Below are 23,969 nucleotides of genomic sequence, written 5' to 3' on the forward strand. Positions count from 1 at the left end.
CGTTCTCCCTCAATGACTCTCTATCACCTGATCCCCCTCCGTTAAGTGGCTATCATTCCAGTGTTCCCTCTCAAAATACTGCCATTCTTGCGTCCTCCCTTATAACCCTCCACCCTCTCTCGTAACTCTATCAAGTCTCGTGTCCTTCCTCATGGTTATCATTCTCGTGATCTCCCTCCTGACTGACAATCAGTCCCGTGTTCACCCTCATGACTAGGTTTTTAACCAGTGTGTCATCCTTAACGTGTTTCCAAGACATTTCTCCTGCCATGCTAACTGCACTTCAACTTTCTGAAGGTCTCGAAATCTGCTACGAATACAATTCGAGCTGTGTGAAGTTATCTCTGAAGACCTCATGCACAGTGTTAAGAATTTACCTCATGAATATATACACACAGACACATACATAAAGTCCATCATGGATCGTTTTATTAACCAGAATCAGAAAGAGGAAAGCAGCGTAAACCTCAGACGCTTCGAAACATCCACCACTTTAGTGAACCACTCAGTGAAGCACATCTCTTCGCTCCCCCTTTCTGGAAATTACAACAAGGAAGACTTGACACTCCGAGATGCTCTACTGGGTTGGGCAGATAAAGACTACAGGTTGTATTCCACGGGTGAGAATAAGACCGTAGAAAATATCTTAAGTTTAAAGTTTGATATCTCAAGTTTAAAGTTTGTGATCAATAACTGATACATTCCGTTGGAGTTGGACCAAGTTTCTTGGGTCGAAGGAAGAGGAAGCCAATACAGGGAAGTCTGAAGTTCCTTCTTTATTTTCTTATTGAAGATACTTTACATTCACATAGTTTAATCATCATGTTTCGTTCAGATGCACACGTTTCTTTGGTATGACTACGACGTGATCAGTATGCAAAATGCCAAGGAGTGTTATGTTAACGGATTACTTGACACAGTCACCGAGATTTTCCTATCATCAGTTTTTGGAACTGAAAGTACGACAAAAGTGACAGACCTAGCCAGCCGAGACGCATGGTAACTCGCCTCGCGATTCCCCAGAGGCGTCTGTGTCTAGTGACGTGGCCCTCACTGGCAGACCTAACTACTAAGGACCGACACTTTAATTTCTGTTCTTAGTTACGGCGGTTTAGCTTTCGTGGACTCATATCTGGATTACATTTAATGACATTATTACTGTTACTACTACTACTACTACTACTACTACTGCTACTAATACTTCTAATGGTATTACTACTACTTCTACTACTACTACAACCAATAATAATAAAATGAAGCAATGCTCCAGAACAGGAAGTCCTCGACGAACGTATGGTCTCTGACCAACTCTTAAGAGAAAACCAAATATGCTGCAGCAAAGCAACGGATAGGAATGAGTGAAAGTTGGAACACATTCCGAGACGTACCCGAACAGTCAGCTCTCGTTCCGGTCCTTCTCTGATCACAAGGAGCGAATCAGTGGAATCAAACGATCTGATGATCAAACTCGCTCCTTACAGTGCGCACTGAGTGATCGGCAACTGAGGCCGATGACAGACATATGGTCGAATTAGCGATTCATTGATAATCTGTTGATCCTGGGTCGTGGGTCCGTGATATCAAACAAGTTCACGAAGTCTGACGATAATCCAAACACGGTTTAGCAAACGCGTCATCATAGAGATCACGTTGGAATGGACCAGCTAACAGAAGCAGCAGTATACATCTGCACATCGGAATGTGTTGGGGGCACACGAGGATAACTGAATACAGAACTCAGTGGTAAAGAAAAAATCTGGGTTTCAGATATTGTATATGCAGTAAATATTTATTCCCTCCATGGGCTACACGCAAAGTGAGAGTGTGCGTGGCTTTAGAAATATATCTTTAATACCTGGAGGAGGTTTGGAACGATTCTTCGGTTGATGGTTATCATAACTTGACGTGTAGGGCCTTAATGACCCTGGCAGCTGACTGGCCTAAAACCCCCCAAACCAATCGACCAACCAACCTTAACCTCAACAAGAAATCAGAATACCAAAATTACGACTGTCGATCTACATTTCCACCCCGTTGCCGCAAGGGTACTACATAACTCATGCTAAACAACAACACTGTGGAATGAATACAAGTCAACACTCCTGTAAAAAAAAAAAATAACTCTTACCACCGCCTGGCGGACTGACATGTACCATGAGTAGTCCTCATCTGGCGACCGAAATGTAAATGTGCGTCCGCAGGAGACAAGAGGATAGAGAGATACCGCACCATTCTGGCCTACTGTAGTAACGTCCTTCTTTCTAAAGCTGCAGTTTCGCACACGAACCCCATACATCGAGCCCATCCGAGCAAGTAAAGCCAACCAAAGAACAGCCCGAACCATTTATAAACATCCTCAATAATCAGCAAAATGTATATATTATCTATTTGTATATCTTACTAAACTGAAGCAATGGTGTGGCCGTCTACTGAGCTACCTATGTGACCAAAATGAGTGACAAGGCGTTGCGGATTTTCTTTAAACTAAGTGAAAATATTCCGTATGACGACATAGCACAAGTCGAAGACTTCTGTAATGGTCTATGTCTGGTACAAGCTACAGCGACCGGACAGGGACTACCACTTGGCGGGGTCTGGGGAAGGAAGGGACGTGCGTGCAGGTGGGTGGAGGGTTACGAGGATAGGACCATGCAGATGGTGAGGGACTTGGAAGGGCAGCGCAACAGGGGTGGTTGGGGTATCTAGGGGAAATAGCGCCTATGGCAAGCTCTGAAATTGCGCCCCTGGCTTGATCTAAAATGTACATACAGTGGATGTATATACAAATATATACAGTGTAATTATACACTGTTGAGGAGATAGGCTAGATTCAAATTCATATAAACTCTTTAAAGACTTAACTTAAAGACTTATTTGATCAAAATTGCAAAGTAGAAGCGGCAATGCAACTGATAGTAGCAAAATATCACTATAGTTGAGAAGTAGGCGAGTTTCTTTTATATCTTACAAAACCAAACCGTTAAAAATGTCACTCGGGTAACATAGGTCAAAAAACAAACCTGTTGAGTGGCGCCCTCCCTTCAAGTGGCGCCCAGGGCACCTGCCCTACCCGCCATACCCTAGATACGCCACTGCAGCGCAAGGAGGAAAAAGGGGTCTGAGGAGAAGAGATCCGTGCAGGGGGTGAGCAGGAGAGTTCGGGTGAGGAGTGGGTCGTGAGTGGGGTATGTCTCGGGAGTGGAGGGCCGTGCGGAGGGGTGGGAATCATGTGAAGGAGGATGTGTGTCTATGTGCCCCAAATGACCGAAGCTTCGAAACCGAGAATGGTCGAAGCCTCGAAAACCTAAAAATGATCGAAGCTTCGAAGCTCTAGGTTCAAGGCCAGCCCTTTAACACCTACATTTTTACAACCACAGTCTATTGTTGTATATTTTTTCCTGTATAGTTTCAGACCTTCTGTGTGCATGTCTGTGAAAAATAATTTGCATGATGATGTCGCCATTTCTGCTCAACAATTCGTGGCCAGTATTGAATAATCATGGTAATAAGGTTCATGAGAACATGACAACAAACATACACCTGACAGCAACCCCTTAACACACGTCCTGGTCACATGACTTCATGGATCGACCACATGCTTCCACAGATGACAACCCCCCCAACATTCTACACACACTGCCTGACTACATAACTTTATGGATAGACTACACACACTTCTACAGATGACCACCCCCAACACTCTAAAGACTTTACATAATCACATGACACTATGGGTAGACCAAACCCGTCTACAGAAAAAGCAGTAAGGACTTTCGACCAGTTAGGGACAAGTGATGAGTTGATTACGTAAACGAATATAATAAGGTTGATTATCAAATAAGGAAAATATATTTTAGCCAGAGACTGAAGCCGAGCTGGACCGACCTCCTACTTCTAAACGAGACACTGTAGAAATTTTTTAGCTAATTAGGGGCCAGCAGTCAGTGATTATGCAAATAAGGGAAGTAGCAACGGCTGCGCATGCAACCCTACTGCCTCTGTGTCTATATAAACACACACACACACACGTCCATCGCTATGCTTATGCCTTACGCCGGGTGTCCTGAAATCGTGTTCTGTAATGAAGGGGTTTGAAAAGGGGGGAAAAAAATATATCATATCCATGACTTAAGAGCAGGTCCAGGTTCATCAGACCAGCTACTAGCGTTAAGGGGTTACCATCAAACAGAACATTAACGAAACTGCAACACAGATATGTATATCTCACAACGTCTCTGCGTTCACCCTATAGTACGTTTTAAACACTGACGAAACGTTTTGAAAGGTAATCCAGATGTCGGCTGACCGAAGCAGCAGCGCCTGTTGGAGAGAGAGAGAGAGAGAGAGAGAGAGAGAGAGAGAGAGAGAGAGAGAGAGAGAGAGAGAGAGAGAGAGAGAAGGGGGGGGAGTGTGGAGAGTATGCAAATGAGGAAAATGACAAGAGGACGATCGATGCAGCTCACTGTTGTCCCAAGTGGTCCAACTATTTGGGTCATGATCGACACGTAGTTCACGAGAGTACAGGTGTGGGAATGTTAGTCAACGAACCAGTATTGAAAAATACAGGAAACAAGTTTTGTTAAGATGTGTATAATCGTTACTCTTTTCCTCCACCGCTTCTGATGTCTTAAATATGACTTGAATGACTTACTCGGTTCCAGAAATACGCTTCAGTTCATAAATTCTGCACATATTAGCTTTACTTAATACACAACTCAATTCTTCGTTCGATTTCGTTTATATTTTGCAGTGGTACTTAACAGAGTTCATAAACTCATAAATCCTCCTTAAAGAATCTTTGTTTCAATTCATAACGGAAAGAAAAAGTGTTATCTTTTTTCTTTTCTTTCAAGTTCCAAGTTACCAGAATAAATGACATATTAGTAATTCATTTTCTCATACTTTCAAATCACGTTATGTGAATTTGTACATTCAATGGCACAGCTGCTGCGGACATGGCGATAATACACTGCAAAGACCGTATATGAAGTGGGAGTGGGTGTGGTCCGCGAAGTATCTTGAACACCTGAAGAAGGTGGACACGTCAGGTTTTCGACTGGCGATCACAATGTGACGATGTCGCCGTTCATGACCCTGGCAGTCGGGAGGCCCAAGGTCAAAACACCCAACCAACATCCGACATGATTACATGATGGTGGAAGCATGGAGTGTTTAGACGTAACACTTGCAATCTTGAGGACCTCCACACCAATGAATAAAACTTCAAGAAACCAAACACCGCCGAGAACACTGTCTTCAGACACCATCATACACCACCTGCAAAATCCTCTCCGCTTGCTTGCTTGCTTTTCCGATACTTGTACGCGTTGGCCAAGACTAAACCTTCCAGATCAAGCGGTGATTCTTCCACTCATGGTACCACTTCTCGTACCATTAACCTCACACATGCACGGTGCTGCTGCTCAAGCCCTCACACACGTCAGGTTACGTTCACCTGATGGATAATTCAATCACCTCAGGAGGTGTGTTCCTGGCAGACGAAAATTAAGGTCTGGCCGGCCGGGGTCCCGGTTTTACAGCGGGAGTATCATTGCCCAATGCCTGACCGGGACAGGGTCGTTATCCGACCAGGTAACGGCCGAGATGGCAAAGCCTCTTTGTTGACATTGGTCGTCACAACGCCTGGGGCCTTTAAATGCGAAATGGCGTCCAACGCTAAGAAAATGGCAGCCTTTAAAAAGATGTAATTCATGTACATATACGTCATATTAGCAAACATCATTCTAGTTCGAGATGAGAGACAGAAATCATACCCGACTCCAAGAGTCACTGTTGCTGCGTATTTCAAGCAAAATTTCTCTTCCAGGTCACAAAAGGTCACGGGTTCCAATCTAAAGCGGCTATGATGGTCGCTGGATAAAAGGTCGGCCGGAAAAGGTCAGACGAGATGCATGCTAACGCGCTCGCTTGGGTACACGGTTGTGAGAGTCCAGGCTCCTGGCAACGCTGGGTTCACTCGTACTCACCACCCTCCCTCTATCCCACCCGGCGAGTACCAACAGCTTCTTATTCAAGCTCTTTATCGACCCCCTTGAGCCCCATGATGTGACTCTTGGGCATAAAGGCTCGGCCTTTGACCTGAGAAATAACAATTAGGCCACAGGACAAGATACTACTTCAGAGAGTTATACTGTCGTGCTCAAGGATCGTACCGTCGTGCTCAAAGGCCGCAGATCAGTGCTTACGTAGTTAGACAAAAATACCCGTTAACATCGTGAGATATATCTGAACAGCCTTCAAATCACTGCATCTCAAATAAGCCCCACTCAGTACACGACGACCGTGAACAAGCAGAGTCTGCGTCAACACTGTGTTGGTAAGCGTTAAGTTCCTGGATGTTACAGAGGAAGCGAGGGAGTCGGTGTAATACAGGCAGCTGATCGAGAACATTACGGAAACAACTTTAGAAACTGCGCTCTGAAGGACCTGTTAGTCTTCTTCTCAAGAAATCAAGAATTCTGCAGCGTTTGCCGTCTCGGCAGCGTTTAGTATTCTCTTCCTCAGCAATGCCAGGGGCAATATTCCTCCTCCTCCGCCTTCGTTCCCCCCCTCTCTCTTTCTCTTTTTCTCTCTCCGTGGTGCCTGGAAGTACTGCCCAGTCTCTACAGCAATGTAAAGAGTTCCTTCCTCCAATCGCTCAAGAAGCGTGAAGGAGTTCTCTCCCCGATCTACCTTCGCCGATGAAAAGAAGTCCATCCACTCTCTCCCGCCTCTCCTGAGTGTCAGAAAGAAGCCCTGCCCCCAGTCCTTCCATAGTAGAAGGATGAAATCCTATGCCTCTCGCCACTACTCTACGGTAGAGAGTGGTCCTGCCTCCTGCCCTCCCTCGGTACAAAACATAAGTCCTCCCTCCCTTCCTTGCTCCGAAGCAGAAAGAAATCTTGCCTCTCCCGCCCTCCCTTGGCAAGGTACTTACCCTGCGGATCTCGGCGCTCTGTCTCTCGTAGCGCTCCTGAAGTTGGTCCAGCTCGGACTGGACCTTGTCAAGAGCCGACTGAGTCTTCTCCTGGCCGATCTGCGCCTTGCCCACCGTCGCCTGTGATCGCTCGAGTTCCTCCCGCAGCTTGTCCACCTGACGAAGAGGATGTTGGTGGCAAGGTTAATGCCACTGCAACCACTGGCTGGTAGGGGTTATGGAACCAAGCCCCATGGGAAAGGTACAGCTACATAGGGGATCTAACAGCCGTACACAGTAGTTACGACACATAAAAAAAGCAGTATCAAAGGGCATTTAAATACAGAAAGGGGATATTGGCAGTTCAACAGGGCAGTTAATACCTACACTTCACTTATAACAAATAACGTTTAATTCTAATCATCAACAAGACTGGGTGCATAACGATCACTCATGACAATCAGCAACCACACACGGTACTGCACTACTCCTACACGTCATTAAAGAATCAATCACGACCATCAATAACCACAAAGCGTGGTTAACAACCACTCTCAACAATCAACGGGCACAAAGTGTGGCTAGTAACCACTCTCAACAATCAACAACCACAAAGGGTGGCTGGCTAACAACCGCTCTTAACTATCAACAGTCACAAAGTGTGGCTAACAACCGTTCTCAACAATCAACAACCACATATGGTGGCTAACAACCACTCACAACAATTGACAACTACACAGGACACCCAGCAACCAAACACAGCAATTAACACCCTAGATACAGTGACAAAGGTTCTAGTAACTGACCTCGTTGACCCATCGTTCCCTCTCACTATGCTGGCGGGCGACGGTGGCCTGGGCTCGCTCCAGCTCTTCCTGAACACTGTCCTTCTCGCTCTGGGCGTTCTCCAGCCGAGCCTTCAGACGGTAGATCTCCCCTTGTGCCTTCTCCACCTTCTCCTGCAGCTGCTCCACCTACGGGGGGGTGAGGCGAGAGGCAGAGGACGTTAACTTCACGCCAACCATGTCCCTGTAACTCTTATGTAATGAAATTAAATGAAGTTCAACGTAACGTGCTAACTTCTACACTTGCCTTACGTCAACAAACCTGAGTCTCGTCTACCTGTATTTTGCATCATCGACCCTTGAACACGACGGTTCGACCCTCAGTGACGGCGGTGCGACCCTTGGGTATGAAGGCGCGGTCTTTGACTTTAATGAGCAGTTCAGAGACTAGGGTCTTCATACCTGAGGGTGGTGCTGGCGTACTCAGTGGACATAACGTCGTGCTCAAGGGTCGTATCGCCTCGTTTAGCCCTGACCTGCAATTATAACTAAGACCTTAACAAATAACTGATTTACGATCTTTCAGTAATAATCAACAATTGTATCCTTTCCTTCCAAATTATTATCTATCGTTCTAAGGTTACCTAAGATTCTGACTCTCGTTGTCAATTTAGTTTTGGATAATTCTGATCTTTGTCCAACACAGCCAATTGTATTTTCATGACCCTTGATGCTCTGGCCCTTCAGGAAAATAACTTTGACATGTGATAATCCAAATCTCTGTTGTAGGAACTGATAATTTCATTTTTGAGTGGCTGACTGAGTGACTACTACTTAACCTTACACTTTAGATGATTGCTACTGTGGTCAATATGATTCAAAACATGGCTACCATGGCAAGTGATACTTCAAAACTTGGTTACTGGAGCTAAAAATGATCCAAAACCTTGCTACTATGGCTACTGATACTCCAAAATTTGACTACTGTGGTCTGGTTTATCCTATTACCGAGATAAAATGATTAATGATGATTCAAAATTTGGCTACTGTGGTACAAGATAATTCAGAAAAAACTTAGCTACTGTAGCTACCGATAATAGTCTAAAAATGACTACTATGTTTAGGTATGATCCAAAATACCTACGGTGATTATCGATAATCCAAAATTTGTCTGTCGTGTACATCGATAATCCAAAACTCGTCTACGGTGTCTATGGGTACTCCAAAATCCAGCTATTGTGACTACGGTGGCTCTGCTCGCTACCAACAAAGACCGAAGTGGATTATTGACCTTTACCTCCACATGGGACCTCTCGTAGTCGGCCTGGTTCATGCGCAGCTCGGTCTGCGCCCGGCGCAGGTCCGCCTGGCACTTGTCGAGCTTCTCCTGAAGGCGATCCACCTCCCCTGATCCTCCAGACATTGAGGAGCGGCCGTACGTCGGGTGGGAACGTTCCAGTTCGTGGTGCAGTCGCTCGTTTTCGGTTCGGAGGCGGTCGTTTTCCATTTCGATCTTGGTCAGCCGATGGCGGTAAGACTCGTAGTCGCTCGTGCTCTTGCCGACTTCCCCGTGCATCTTCTCCAGTTCGGCTTTAGCTTTCCCTAGCTCGGACTGACTGGACTCCAGCTTAGCTTCCAGCTTGTCCTTCTCGGCTAGCGAACGCTCAAGGCGGACTTGTAGCTTCTCCACTTCGCCCTCTAGAGCGTGGAGTTTCATCTTGTACTCTGCAATGTCGCGCTCGTGGAGTGACTGTTCTTGGTGACGCTCTTGCTCCGCCCTGTCGCGTTGCTCCCGCAGCTGCTGAATCTGCTTGTCCTTGTCCCCGATGGCCTCCTCCAGGGAACTGAGGGCGCCCTCCGAGGTCGAGTGGTGGGCCTGCACTGCCGTCAGCCTCGCCCGCGCCATATCCACCTGGTTGTCCTTCTCACGCAGCAGGTCCTCCAGGTTCTCGATCTGAGGAGCCACATTAGTGCACTACTCCACACACTCACACTCACGACTTTCCTTCCCTACACAGTCTCGCAAGATTCACTCCACATCAAACGCATGTCACAGTGATTCACAGAACACCGCGGCTTCAGAGAACATCGATTCACACTCACAGTCACTGAGTAACACTTGAGAAATTCACATAACATGATCTTCACACGACTCTTCCACGTCACACTTCTCGTAAGACCTCGACAATGCAAAGCTCTACTAAAGAATAACATGGAATCACACTACCACATACTCCACACTGAAAATCTACGCCGTTCTGCTATAGCACACAAACATACACCCACACACTCTCCTTCACGCTCACCAACACATAGCCAACAGCACTCTAAATCCACCTTCTCTCTCTCTCTCTCTCTCGCGGAAACAAAACTAAACGTAAGAGCACAAGAAAAGAAACTATACAAATAATGAAAAATAAATAAGATGAAAAAACTGTAATAATATTACCTATGACGACCCACGTCAGGACAGGGGAAGCAGCCAGTCTTTCTTAAAGGCATGTGACTTAAGGTAAGTTATAACATACTTCTACATGAACAGAAGTTCATTGGGCAGCAGGAGGGGTACATCTTCTGAGGTTTACAGATACCTTTCCATCGCTGGCGGTTGCTGCTGTGTTTCCTCGACTTCTGTCGCCTGTTGGTTTGGGTGTTGTGATTCTGATAGTCTGGAGTCATTAAAGGGGTCACCAAACTACGTCAGGGGAAAGATGGTGTCTTGGATGCCAGGGGGTCTGGAAACAGGTCGGAAACTACCAGCATCGTAGATGCTATAAGTCTGGAGACAGGCCAAGAAGTACCGGTATCATGGATGCCAGGGGTCTGGAAACAGGGCAGGTACTAAAGATACCAAGAGACTGGAAACAGGCCAGGAACTACGAGTGTTTCCAGTGGACTGACGATGCAAGATGGAAGCAAATGCTGTGGCGACAACTGCGAAGCAGAAGTTGAAGTACGAGGTATTGCCGTAAACGTCTACCTGGGAATGAAGACTTAGAGGTACTGTACCTGTTACTGATGGTACCTCCTGCTGTAAGGGAAAAGCCAACTGGGTGCTGTATCGTGAGCTGAGGGTACCTCTCGACGGAACGGTGAAAGTTAACTTGTACTGTACCTGCTGCGCGAGTGGTGCATTACACTACGAGGGAGAAGCCGGGAGAACACTGTACCTGCCGGCGGCACAGACGAAGTGGCCAACTTACTCCGACGGACGCGCCACCCTCAGCCGGAGGTAAACATTGGTGCTAAACAGGGGTATGCAACTGCAGGAGTGAACTTGGTACTTTTAGATCAAGAGAAACAAAAGGAGTAAAAAAAAAAAAAAATCATACAAATAATAAGGCTGTCAATCATCATCTACAGATAGAGAAACAAATAAAACAGCAAAGCAAAATATATACAGACGAAACCAAAAAAAAAAAAGCAGCAATATAAAAATGGTGCAATAAAATCAGGCAGCAATCAGCATATATCACACAACACACCAGGAATTCCATGCGTTCGCCAGATAACCCAAATTTCTACTCTACGCTCGCGACCACTCTACATGGTAATCATAAAATACAGAGCTGTTAGTGGTTAGTTTGCTTATCACGTTAGTACCAGCGTTTGGCCAGTCAAAACCAAATATTTACATGTCCAGGCAATGATGAGAGAGTTATCAGAGTAACGGTATCATAAGTGCATCCTCTTAGGTTAAAACCATTAAGTGATGATGATGATGATGATGATAGCCGTGTATGTGTGAGTGTGTATGTATGTGGGAATACATATTCGGAATTACATATCTGTACAGTACGGGGAGAGGGTTTTATACTTGTGGGGGGTATGTGTGTGGGTGAATACAGCTGAGGACATGTGTGTATGATTACCAATATGTATCGTTAAACGGGAAGAAAGACTTAAACATGAGGGGCTCCATCCCTTGAACTTGTATGTGTATGTGTGTGTGTGTGTGTGTGTGTGTGTGTGTGCAGACATGGGTATGGACGTCTGATAAAAATCATGCATGCTCCGGATAATCATCCACAGCCTAAAAAAAAAAAAACCAAACCTGTTGTTTGTTAGCCAAGGAACATAATATACGTGAGGTGACCCTAGTTCATAACCACATTATCAGGGTTGAGTGTAACACCCGTGAGCCAGTACCAGACAAGACAAAATAATCTTATACTGTGTAAGGCTTAAGAAAATGTGTAATGATACAAATGATGATTTAGTTTACTCCTTGCCTGACGAGTCCACATAAATTCTTTTCTATTTAGATTATCTTAACCATCTCCTCTGGCCTGATCTTCTCACACCCCTCCCACCTTAACCCTGACCCCATTGCATATACAATGACCCACAGCAAGAAAGCAAATAAAACATAAATGAACTGCTTAGAATTACATATAATTTTTTCTGTTTCACTGTTCAGTTTCCTCCCTGAGAAGCCCATCCGCTGCAGTCGGTGTGGAGAACATTTCCCGCTCATGCTTTCCTATAAAATTTCCATGGCTGTATATCCTCTCTCTCTCTCTCAAAAAAGAAAAAAACTGGTTTTCCTTCTCAGTTATTTTCTGCCGGCTGTTTTGCCGGGGGGAAGAGGTGCGTGGGGAGGAGCCTTCTACTTTACTATCCTGTCTCTACTACAACAACAAAAAAAAGATTATGACCTCAGGGAACTACAGCTGACCTCCGGCAATCAACCTCGTTCTGGACCACCAGGTCTCCTGCTGGCTGGTCTTCCCACACGTGCCCCTTCGTTCAACCTAACCCTCCCATCCACACAAGTGCTCCTCCATCCTGGCATACCCAACCACACAACGATACTACAGTACTGACCCCTCATACCAAAGCTCCAACCTGACCCCTCCACCTATACAATCCAGCTCCAGCCTGACCCCTCCTCCACCCATACAACCCTCCCGCAGCCAGATCCCTCCACCCATACAACAAAGCTCCAGCCTGACTACCTCCACCCACACAACCCTCCTACAGGAACATGCTCGACGACCCTCATGAGGTAATGACGCAGTAGTGGTGAAATGTGTGTTGAGGTAACACGTGATGCGAAGATGAAGAGATGTTGACGTGGGTAGTGATGATGACACGAGGAAACGTGTGACGATGTGGATGAAGTTTTGATATACATCCTGGTGTTAGGGTGATGCCCTGACATCACGGTAATGTGTGATGACTTAAGTGATGGCGCAAAACTAATCATGTGTGAGTGATGACGACTACACGACACCAACTGAAAAATGCGATGATGCGACAGTGATGAAAAAGAAATATATATATATATATATATATATATATATATATATATATATATATATATATATATATATATATATATATATACCGACGTATGTGATGACTTCAGTGACATCACGGTGATAATGATGATGATGATGATCATGATGATCATGACGGTGAGCATGATGATGTCAAGCCAAAATGATTCAAGTTGACTGACGTTAGATAAGATTGAAAGTCACTGTTCAGGGTTGAGGAAGTCAACCTTAGAGATTGGTGGGGCTTATGACAGTCTTACACGTGTTTTGGTAGTGTGGTGAGGATAGTGAGGCGGTGATGATGACGATGGGGCAAATGGTGACAGAATTCTGGTGGTTGAGATGACCGTGAATATGATAATGATGCTGACAACTGACTGACAGTGGATGATGGTGGTGTGGGTGATAGTGACAATAAGGGTGAGTGATGTGAGTGATGGTCAGCGTTGGTGACTAGATAACAGTGATGTGCCTAATGGTGACAGTGATAGTGAACGATGACGAAAATGGATAACAGCGACTGCAAAATGCTTACAGTGAAAAATGAACACACTACAACACATGTGAACACCTCTAAACCCAACGGATACCCGCAGATTTTCTGCTCCCAATCTTTATCTAACATCACAAAGACGATTAAAACATTACATTGACTCTCGTATACTTTATGAAGCCATCGCGATGTAAACCTACAGAGAAGAGGGAGAGGTAACCTCACTCCCTCTCTCACCAGTGAAAGAACAAATCCACAAACATCTCCACCCTTAAACTGCTACCTCTGTTTAACTATCTTATTCCACCTGCAAATTAATTGTTATCTCTACAGATCCCTAATTACGGGGAATTCAAAGTTCAGAAACCATCATTAAGGGATGTGATTCTAAACTGGCCTCTAATTACCTGCAGATCATTATCTCAAGGCCCTTAATTACACCTGCCTTGTGATTTAAAGAGAAGCAGTTGCTTGGATGAGAACATCACAGCATCTCTAATTACCACTCATTAACTGCATCTGTAATTAGACTCAGAGAGGCAACGTTCCTCTGTATCATCTCAGCCACAGTTGCATGTTCCTCCCTGCACAATCCCACCACACACATACCCTTCCTTCCCCACTGGGTCACTGGCTAACTTCCACTACACTGTAACCTTCCTCCTTAACCTGCCGAGGCCACTGGCCGACTCCCTTCACACTGTACTCTCCCTCGATGAGGTCACTGGCTGACTCCCTCCACACTGTACCATCCCTCCCTCCGCCGCTGGGATCACTGGCCGACTCCCTTCGCACTTTACATTCCCTCCCTCCGTCGTTGGGGTCACTGGTTGACTCCCTCCACAATATGCCCTCCCTCCTTCTCCTGCTGAGGTCATTGGCTGAATTCTTCCACATCGAACCCTCTCTCCTTTTTTTCCGTTTCAGATTTGAGCCTCCTCCCCGGAGAAGCCCAGTGCACTGAGCATTTCCCGTTCACTCTTTCGTGTAAACTTTCCAAGGTAGTATGCGCACTCCACGGTTATGGGGTTCCTTTCTCGGCCGTTTTACCTGACTGCTGTTGTGACGGAGGAAGTGGCGGGTGGGGAGGTGCCTTCTGCTTTTACTTTCCTGCTTCTACCGCAGATAACATTATGGCCACAGACAACCCCTCGCGGATTATGAGGTCTCCTGTTATCTAAGCGTCCTTTCCGTATACTCCCAGTCCCGTATGCATTCATATCATCTTCACTCCAACCACCACCCTTACTTCTTCCCTCCTATGCCGTTTCAACTTACCTACTCTGCCACCCACTTTCCCCCCATCCATCTCTACCTCCAACTGTTCCCCTCCCCCTCCACCATCCACTGGTCCTCTGCAATCGCCATTCAGCGTTTCCTATCCACTCCTGCATCTGCCTCCCATCTTCCAACCTTTTATTCCCAATCCTTTTCTCTATTCCTCCCTTTCAATCTCCTTTTCCTTCCCCTCTCCATTCCTACCCTTTCTTTTTCTCATTCCCGGCCACTCGTCCACCCTTACCTTCCCGTGGACTCCTCCACATAACGCGCGGTGCCTCAGCTAAGCTTAGAAACGAGAGCTCCAGCTTGGGCTGGCCTTGACTCCAGGTTATCTCTTGTGTTCAAAACTTAAGAAAAAGTAACGGCTATTACCCTTTCATAGTCTTGGATTAGTTACACTTTTTCCATTTTTCATCTCATTTTTTTCTAACGGATATCATTTTTCTCTGAATTCATACAATTACTCTCCCTCCATCCTTTCTCTTTTATTTACTTTTTCCTTTCGATTTTTGTATCTCATTTTTCTCTCTCTTAGTATACACAACTCATTTCTTTTTTCTCTTGACTGTATATATATATATATATATATATATATATATATATATATATATATATATATATATATATATATATATATATATATATATAACTGGTGTATTGCAGTTATCTCCCACCTCTAATTCACTGTCACAACCCACACACACACACTCATCCAGCCGGCCGTCCCTAGCTTACCCTCCCCGGCCGCCCCTCATAAAGTGGGGTAACTTCAAAAGCCAATCTTTCCCTGCAGAATATTGGCAAACTTCCCGCCATCTGGTGGCCGGCTCGAGAACACTCCTCCGGGGTCTTCCTCCGTCGCAGCCATTGTGACTCTGGGCTATTTTAAGGAGCTCCTTTTGACAGCTGCTGAGGAAGCAAGCACCCGGGTCTCCACTCAGCTCTCTATACTGTACTCAGGTACCATATCCTCAGTCTAGAATTCACAGTTAAATCTCTAAATTCAGTCTCATTTTCGCATCCAATACTGTATAAGTTGTCCTCCATATTCCACCCCATTTCAACTTTCCTCCTCAAATCTTCCTCTTCTCGCAATTCAACAAGACGTAATCTGATTTCTGTATTCTTAAGCCGCACAGAGAACTGCACTCATTCATCTCTACAGAGCTGTCAGGGATGGTGATTAAAAGATGTGTCCCTGTGGTCGAGTATGTTTAAGTACAAACTGGAGCAATGGTTCAGACGGAGGAAATACGACTCTCATACGCAAAATTCTCGGGAGGGGAAACGGTAGATAGGTTTTGTTATTTGCTCAAGTTTTGGTATCGCTGTGACTCTTTACTTCGCCTTGCCTTTTTCTTAGTGTTGTGGAGGAAGAGGAGGCATCTTCTACTCTTTTCTAAAAGTAAAAAAAAAAAGCAAGTGACATTCCCTTACACCATGACCTGCAGTAGCACACTTGTTCATCCACTGCTACAGGTCACATCAGGGTTTCCCTGGATCTCCAGCCGACTTGCCCTTTCACGCAACTTGCTCTTTCACGAAGGGTCTTCGTATAATCGTTGACTGTAGCTGGGCCATCCTGATCATCGGCCATATAAGCGCACATCTATCTTTCTCTCTCTGGACTCAGTTCTGTCCTGGCTCCCAATATTTCTTCCCATTCAGATTCCTCCCTCACGGCTGACCTCTACTCGAACGCCTGCCCTATCTCTCAGCTTTCCCGGCCAATTTCCATAGGTTTTCAGTCCCCCTTTTTCTACCCTTTCGCATCCATTCTGACTTCCCTTTTCACCCCCTTCCTATCCTACAAACTAATTCATCTCGGCCATTCTTGCCTTATTTTCCGTCTCCTGACAAACACTCCCATCTATTCCTGTCCTGGTTTGAGCATCTTCCAGGCATACTTTTCTTGACCCTAAACCTACTTCTATGATATGCTTCACACAGTTATGTCTGCCTTACTCTGGATCTACTTTTCAAGTTTCAAGGTCTACCTGAAGTCTCCCTCCCTTGCCTACCTCCTAAGGCTCCTCGTCCACCTCCAACTCTTCCCTTATCCCACTTCCAAAGGCCTCCTCGTCCACCTCCAACTCTTCCCTTATCCCACTTCCAAAGGCCTCCTCGTCTACCTCCAACTCTTCCCTTATCCAACTTCCAAAGGCCTCCTCGTCTACCTCCAACTCTTCCCTTATCCCACTTCCAAAGGTCTCCTCGTCCACCTCCAACTCTCCCGTAAGCCTACCTCCAAAGGCCTCCTCGTTCGCCCCTAAGTCTGCCCTAGGCCTACCTTCCTCTGGAGGACATTGATCTTCCTGTCCTTGATATCCATGTGGTCTCGCAGTTCCGTAAGCTCGGTGGTGAGTTTGTTCCTCTCCTGAGTGGTCTGGAGAGCCTGTTGGGTCTTCTTCTCGATGGTCTTGTTCTTCTCCTCCAGCCGCTGACGTAACTCCTCCACCTGGCGAAGGAGACCGGAGGAATGCTGCTGTAAACCAAAGCACACGGGGACTCCCATATATCTTGCGTCTTGTGGGGTGGGGGACGGGTATGTTATGCTTCCCTAACGTAGCCACCGGCTCAGTATGTATATAAATATATATACATTTACATATATACCTCAGCCACGTCAGACGGTGTGTATACCTATCCTCAGCATAACCCCCCCTCATGAAGAGGATATGACAGCTCCTCTACAGCTCAGTTCGGGACGCTGAGGATAGACATACGGGTGGCCGTGGTTGCGACATATACAAAAACAAAGGTGTTGAGAGACGAGCTGGACGGGGTGGGCTGGTAGAGGGCCTTGGCTTAGCAGTCCCTCGCCCAGTCGTCTGGCAACACTGGGGACAAGGAGGAGTGTCAGTGTAGCTAGTGTGGGGTGTGTGGTGCTAGGTGGTACTGGGGAAGCATCATTACATTTCATCATCATACTGGGTCATGGTGCACCTCAGTGAACAGATTCATCACAAATAACTACTGTTTGATCATATTCTACGATTCAGTAAATAAAATCTACTCCTGGCTATAATCATGCCTGGTGAGATATACTTGAAAGGGGCAAATTATCGCATTTTGAAAGGCAGGAACATACAGTCATTCACCGAGTTGAAAGGATATGGTAAAAAAGAAATAGTTTATATATATATATATATATATATATATATATATATATATATATATATATATATATATATATATATATATATATATATATATCCTTACGTTTCAATCGATCAGGAATCACTTTACCATAACAAAGGAAGATTTGATTGTCTTAAACGCATTGGCTGATCAGGAAATCTTCTTAATCTATCTTTTTTTTTTTGTCATATCCTTAAAACCACAGTACAATACATGAGGCACAACTGACGAACGGAGTATTAGGTACAGGCACTGACAGACGAATGTACTGTGTGAGGGGTGTTGAAAACTGAAGTACCTGTTCCAGACAAAATGTGGTTAGATTTTCCAATATAGGGAAAGAAGGTATATGGAGAGAGAGAGAGAGAGAGAGAGAGAGAGAGAGAGAGAGAGAGAGAGAGAGAGAGAGAGAGAGAGAGAGAGAGAGAGAGAGAGAGAGAGAGAGAGAGAGAGAGAGAGAGAGAGAGAGAGAGAGAGAGAGAGAGAGAGAGAGAGAGAGAGAGAGAGAGAGAGAGAGAGAGAGAGAGAATAGATAGATTCGTTAAAAAGAGAAAAAGTTACAGATACTGTTGTATCCCACTGGCCTACTGTACAATACAAGAACACCTGTGGTATACATAAGGGTAGAGAGTGTGGTGGAAGCTGTATATTTTGGTGCTGGTGTTGCCTTGTTGCTTCGGCGGAGGCTGCTACTGCTGCTGCTGCTGCTGCTGGGGGTTCGAACCGTGGACTCCACAAACACAGGATCATCATGAACAGTGTAATGATAAAGTAGGCGGAATTCTGAGCAGTGTCATTATAAAGTCAACAGAACTCTGAGCAATGTAACATGAGAGCAGGCTGAATTCTGAAGTATAATAATAAACAGCATGAATTCTGAGCGGTGTAATAATACAGTAGGCTGAAATAAGTTTGATAATGAAGTTAGCTGAAATAAATCTAATAAAAACAGTTAGCTGACATCTTGCGTGTGATGATAATGTACACTGAATTTTGAGCAGTGTAATAAGAAAGAAGGTCGAACTCTAAGCAGTGTAATGAAAATGTAGGCTGAATTTTGAGCAATATAATAATAACAAAGTTGGCTTAACTAAGAGCATTTAATAAAAAGGTAAGCTGAAGTCTAAGCAGTGTAATGAAAAAAACAAAAAACAAAAGCAGGCTGAATTGTGAGGGTAATAATAAAGCAGGCTGAAATCTAAGCAGTGTGATAATAAAGGAGGCTGAACCTTGAGCAGTGTGATAATAAAGGAGGAAGAATTCGTGCCAACCCCGTGGTGGCTGACGAGATCTTTTTCATCCAAATACAACGACGGGTCGGTTCATTTCTTGAGTCGAACCATGATGGTCGTAATCAAAGACCCCGTCCAGGTTTTTTTTTTGACACGCTTCGATTAATACCGTCTGAAACATCTGAGTGGCCGGAATGTTTTGCGTGACTCTGACTTAACTGGCCACACCATGCGTCCCTCCAACTGATGATGAACCATGCCACCCTGTACCAGGTGAGCCCTCCTACCCTGCACCTGGCGAACCGCACCTCTCACTGTTTCGGAGCTTGTTGGAAGGTTTTGCTTGAGCAGGAGCGAGCTGGCCGAACAATTTTCAGAGTCTCGGACCTTATCATTAACCACAGCTCTTCTTCTGATCTTCCAGACCTTGCTGGCGGAAATGTTCATAGTTCCCGATCTATATGCGCAGTGCTTTCAGGGATCGAAACCCGTGGCCAGAATTTTTAAAGTTTCCCTCCCTGGCTAGCAATCGGAGGCTTTAACGGGGAGGACGCACCAGGTCAAAACCTAGAGGGAAGAATCCTTCCCGAGCCACAGTTTCCCCCGAGCGTCGGCCATTGCCGAGCCACCGACAATCCGGGGCTTTGGGAGCCCAAGGAGCTCTTGTTGTATTCTCGTGGGATACGAAGATCACACGGGAACACGACGTGTCTCAAATGCTAACTCTGGTCTGAACTCGTTACACACAAACCTAGATCGAGGGACCAACTCCCCAGCCACGAACCCAAGAAATAACTTGTCTTCTTTGATCGCCAAGTCCTACGTGTCTAAAAGCCCTTTGTAACTATGATGAGCATACATTTACTGAAGCCCTATCCATTAGTGGTCTAACTTGTTAATATATGTCATTGCTCAGTGAAGGCTTCTCTGTTCTGAGAAAGAGAAAACAAGATAAATCATTTCAAAACCGGACATCAGAAATCCTTCCGTGTTGCAGGGTCAAACCAGCACAAGCGGTACATTCTCGAGAGTCCCGGATTCCTCCCTGACAACAGTAGGGGACACACGGCATCTCTGTAGCGCGTTCTACGAAACAGAAATTAAAAATCAAGACGTTCGGTAGATCCTCTGATTCCATGCTGGCGATGACTTGGTCTTCATCTACATGCTACCGTGTCCCAGACAGAGAGGCAGAGGCACATACTGTCCTATACACACTTACAAATACTTAATAACAAATGCATGATCGCAGGATCCCCTCAAAATAAACAGGGGTGTTTATTCTTCTATTCTAACTGTAGCTCATGTTAACGGACAGCCAGGTCTGTATAATCCCACAACGAACCTGTTACAAAAGAGAAAATCCATCAGAAATAAATTTTTCCCTCCCCCAGCCCTCATGAATACTGACGCCAGGCCAGATTATGGCCAATGGGAAACTGGGTCAGGCTCAGTCTGATCTATGGCGCCCCAAAAATCAATGTATAAATATGCTTTTGTTTCTCATAATCACAGGCATCCAAGTAGCTGGTGAAATCACCAGGCAAAGCTAGAAAAATAAAAACATTCCACGGGTGGGTTCGATAACTTACGTATTTGTACTACTTGCCCTCGATAACTTTAAGCATTTTTGTGATACATTCGGGTACGATAACCCTGTGCATGTATACGATGTGCACGGGTACGATAACTCTGTACATGTATACACTGCGCTCGAGTACGATAACTCTGCACACGCGTACTCGGGTACGGTAAACTCTGTGCGTGTGTACGATGATGCACAAGGTGGTGATGTATGCGTACGGTCCGGCGCGGCGGCAGGGTAGAGCCGGTGGTGTGGTGTTGGCGGGGCGGGGGAGAGCGGCGCGTCCCCCGCCGCCTCTGTAGTGGAACTCAGCTTTAATTGGTCGGGAGTAGAGCAAGACGTGGGTGGGAGGGAGGGACCTGCTTCCCCTGACAGGCCGCCGTGGTGTCTCTCTCTCTCTCTCTCCCTCTCTGTAGGCGGAGGGAAAAAGGAAAGGAAGGAAGGAATCGGACGAGAGGGAAGAGGGATGGAGAGGGAATGGTGGAAGACGAGAAATGGTACTGTAACTAGGCTAAGAGACGGGATGGGGTGGGGGACTAGGAGACAGGGAGGCAGGCTAGGGGATAAATACGAAGGCTAGGAGACGGAGAGAAGACAGTGAGACAGATGGAAGACTAGTGGACAGGAAGGAAGGATGAGAGAGAGAGAGAGAGAGAGAGAGAGAGAGAGAGAGAGAGAGAGAGAGAGAGAGAGAGAGAGAGAGAGAGAGAGAGAGAGAGAGAGAGAGTCAAAATTCTTTTCATGGTATGTTAACATTATGTATAACCATGGAGTTACCGGACTCCGCCTGCTTGTGGTTACGCCGTGAGTGAAAAAGTCACCTTCTGCTACATTGTATGATCCGAGTTCAATCTCAGTCTCGTCGGAGAACTCCTCACTCCAAAGGAGTCTATCCTTTTCCTGCTACTGATTCCAGCGCAGCCTTGAAGCCATAAAAAAAAGAGTCCTGGGGTTATACTACTACTACTACTACTACTACTACTACTACTACTACTTTTTACTGCTACTACTGCTACTTACTACCACTATGTAAAACCCAGTACCTAATTCATGGGACCTCTGTATCTTCAAAACTGCGCTACACTCAGAAGCAGGGAAAATGACTGACCCATTCGCGGCAAAAAGTTCCTCAATGAGACTATGCTCCCCTTCTTCAACTGACGATGATACGACCTCGCCACATAACCTGTCATCTCTCCTTCCCATGCCCTGTGTAACCACAAATAACTGGGGGCTGTCATGACGCCTGCAAGTGGCAACATCGCAAGCGAGGAGGTCGACCTCCGACGAGGCTACCATGTCCAGCGCAGCCTGGGAGCTCCATGAGCGCGCCGTGAGGAAGGTCCCGGGATTACATAATAATAAACACGTATATCATTATCACTCAACCTCAGGGCACGTTTGATGGGACGCCTGCAGCTCCGAGGGTGCACTCCACCACAAAGGAGCAGGGAAAACAAATGAGTGACTCTCCCTGGACGTCCTTAAAAGTTCTTGGACGAGACTGTGGTCCCTTTCGTCCACTGACGATAATGGAGCATCGCCGAAAGAGCTTTCTCGCTCGCGGTATAACCACTTGCAGGTGGAGTCCGGTAACACCTGGGCATATACATATACATACATATATAAATAAAGACTGACAGACACACAGGCAGACAGACAAAGATAGATCGAGAGATGAATGACAGATATAATGGGGACACGAGGCTCGGACAACCAAGTGATGAAATTTCCTAGAAGGCTCGGGCTAAGGTGTCTTGAAAAGTGTATAGCTGTAACCAGATGGCATTAATAGAGAGGCAGGTACGACTGTTTGAGGAGAGAAGCCTGGATGAGTTCTGGCTTCGAGCTAAACAAAGTTGAAGGGTAAAAGGTCAGGGTGGTTCGGGAATATTCAGTTTCGGGAATATTCAGCAAGTATGATCCAGGGTCAGGGAGAGGAGCGAACGAAAGGGTGGCATTTATGACGAGGAATCAGCTGTGGCAGAGCGTTAAAGAGTGCCAGAAATTGACTTTAAGGATGATGCGATTTCGACTGAAAGTAGATTCTGAGAGGTGGGCGACTGTTAAGTGTTAATGATCCAGGATGTAAGAGGAGCGAAGAACAAAGGAATGCATTTTGGGGAGAAACCGGGTGCATGCTTTGGCAGTTTTGACGCACGGGATCAGAGCATAAGGCTAGGGGATCTGAATACAAGGGAGGGTGATGGGGCAATTGAGGGTATAATTGGAAGGGAGGGGATCCCTGGTGTGAACGAGAATGGGGAAAAGCTTGTCGAGTCGTGTGGTGGGAAAGGTCTGGTGATCTGGAATACGTGGTTTGAGACGAGGTGTATACATGTGAGGAAGAGTGGAGTGAGGGGCTTATGGGCGTTATTGGATTAAGTGTTAGTTGATAGGCGTACAAAGGAGAGTTCAATGAATCTACACGTGGTAGGTGGAAATGTCTGACCTTCTCTTGGTATAGGCAAGGGTGAAACTTAATGCTGGGCTTAGGAAACGAGAATATGACATGTGTAAGAGAGGTGGTAAAAATGAGCGAGCTTGGAAAAGTGGACCGCGTGCAAAACACTGGGAGAGGTTGAGTGAAATATGGGATGAGGTGACGGATTAAACTTGGGGAATGGAGGATGAGCGCGAGGGTTTTGTGCATTACACACGACAACGAGAGAATGGATGTGAGCGAATGAAGCATTTTCCCCGTCAGTCTCTGATGAGAGACTCGGCGAACAAGCATGATAATATATATATATATATATATATATATATATATATATATATATATATATATATATATATATATATATATATATATATATATAAACTTTGATCGCCATCTACAATGTTTGGTTTGGTTTTATTTCGTAATCGCATCAAGATCTTACGCCGAGGTCCTGCCAAATTAGACTGAGGATACTACATACAACCTGGAGTCCCAAAGGACCTTGACCCTCGTCGGGAAAGGCCTCCCTGACTGGGAGTCCCAAGGAAAACGAAGGTCGAGGTGCCCTGTTGTGGGTATTGATGTTAGGTCATGATGACCTAAATTTCCATGACCTAAATTTCCTTTACTGTCTTTGTTTTAAGGAAAACAATGAAAGTGAAGGAGCGCGTTGCACACTAAACCCACAATACGACACCACTAAACTGCATCCCGATTTTCTATGAGGCCCATCAAGTTAATGCTCAATTTAACCTTAATTAAACAAACCTGCATTTACATAAAGTGGGGACCGGGCTCCGGCTTGAGCGTC

General features: G+C 45.7%; 1 protein-coding gene across 22 annotated transcripts in view; it reads right to left on the reverse strand.

Annotated features, from left to right (window-relative positions):
- Positions 1–23,969, reverse strand: part of brp (ELKS/RAB6-interacting/CAST family member bruchpilot) — a 338,677-nt gene that overhangs the window by 52,725 nt on the left and 261,983 nt on the right. For 12 of the 22 annotated variants that reach the window (XR_011713723.1, XM_071670061.1, XM_071670065.1 and 9 more), the window contains 4 exons: positions 17,048–17,242; positions 8,993–9,655; positions 7,723–7,890; positions 6,938–7,093 (listed from right to left, as the gene is read on the reverse strand). Coding sequence is in view for 21 of the 22 variants with exons in the window: in XM_071670061.1 (XP_071526162.1) it covers positions 6,938–7,093; positions 7,723–7,890; positions 8,993–9,655; positions 17,048–17,242 (1,182 nt within the window). In the remaining variant the exon portion in view is untranslated. The remainder of the gene's footprint in view (positions 1–6,937; positions 7,094–7,722; positions 7,891–8,992; positions 9,656–17,047; positions 17,243–23,969) is intronic. The other 10 variants (XM_071670070.1, XM_071670064.1, XM_071670077.1 and 7 more) reach the window with 4 other exon arrangements.

Source organism: Panulirus ornatus, chromosome 14 (genome assembly GCF_036320965.1).
Source record: "Panulirus ornatus isolate Po-2019 chromosome 14, ASM3632096v1, whole genome shotgun sequence".
NCBI lineage: Eukaryota > Metazoa > Arthropoda > Malacostraca > Decapoda > Palinuridae > Panulirus > Panulirus ornatus.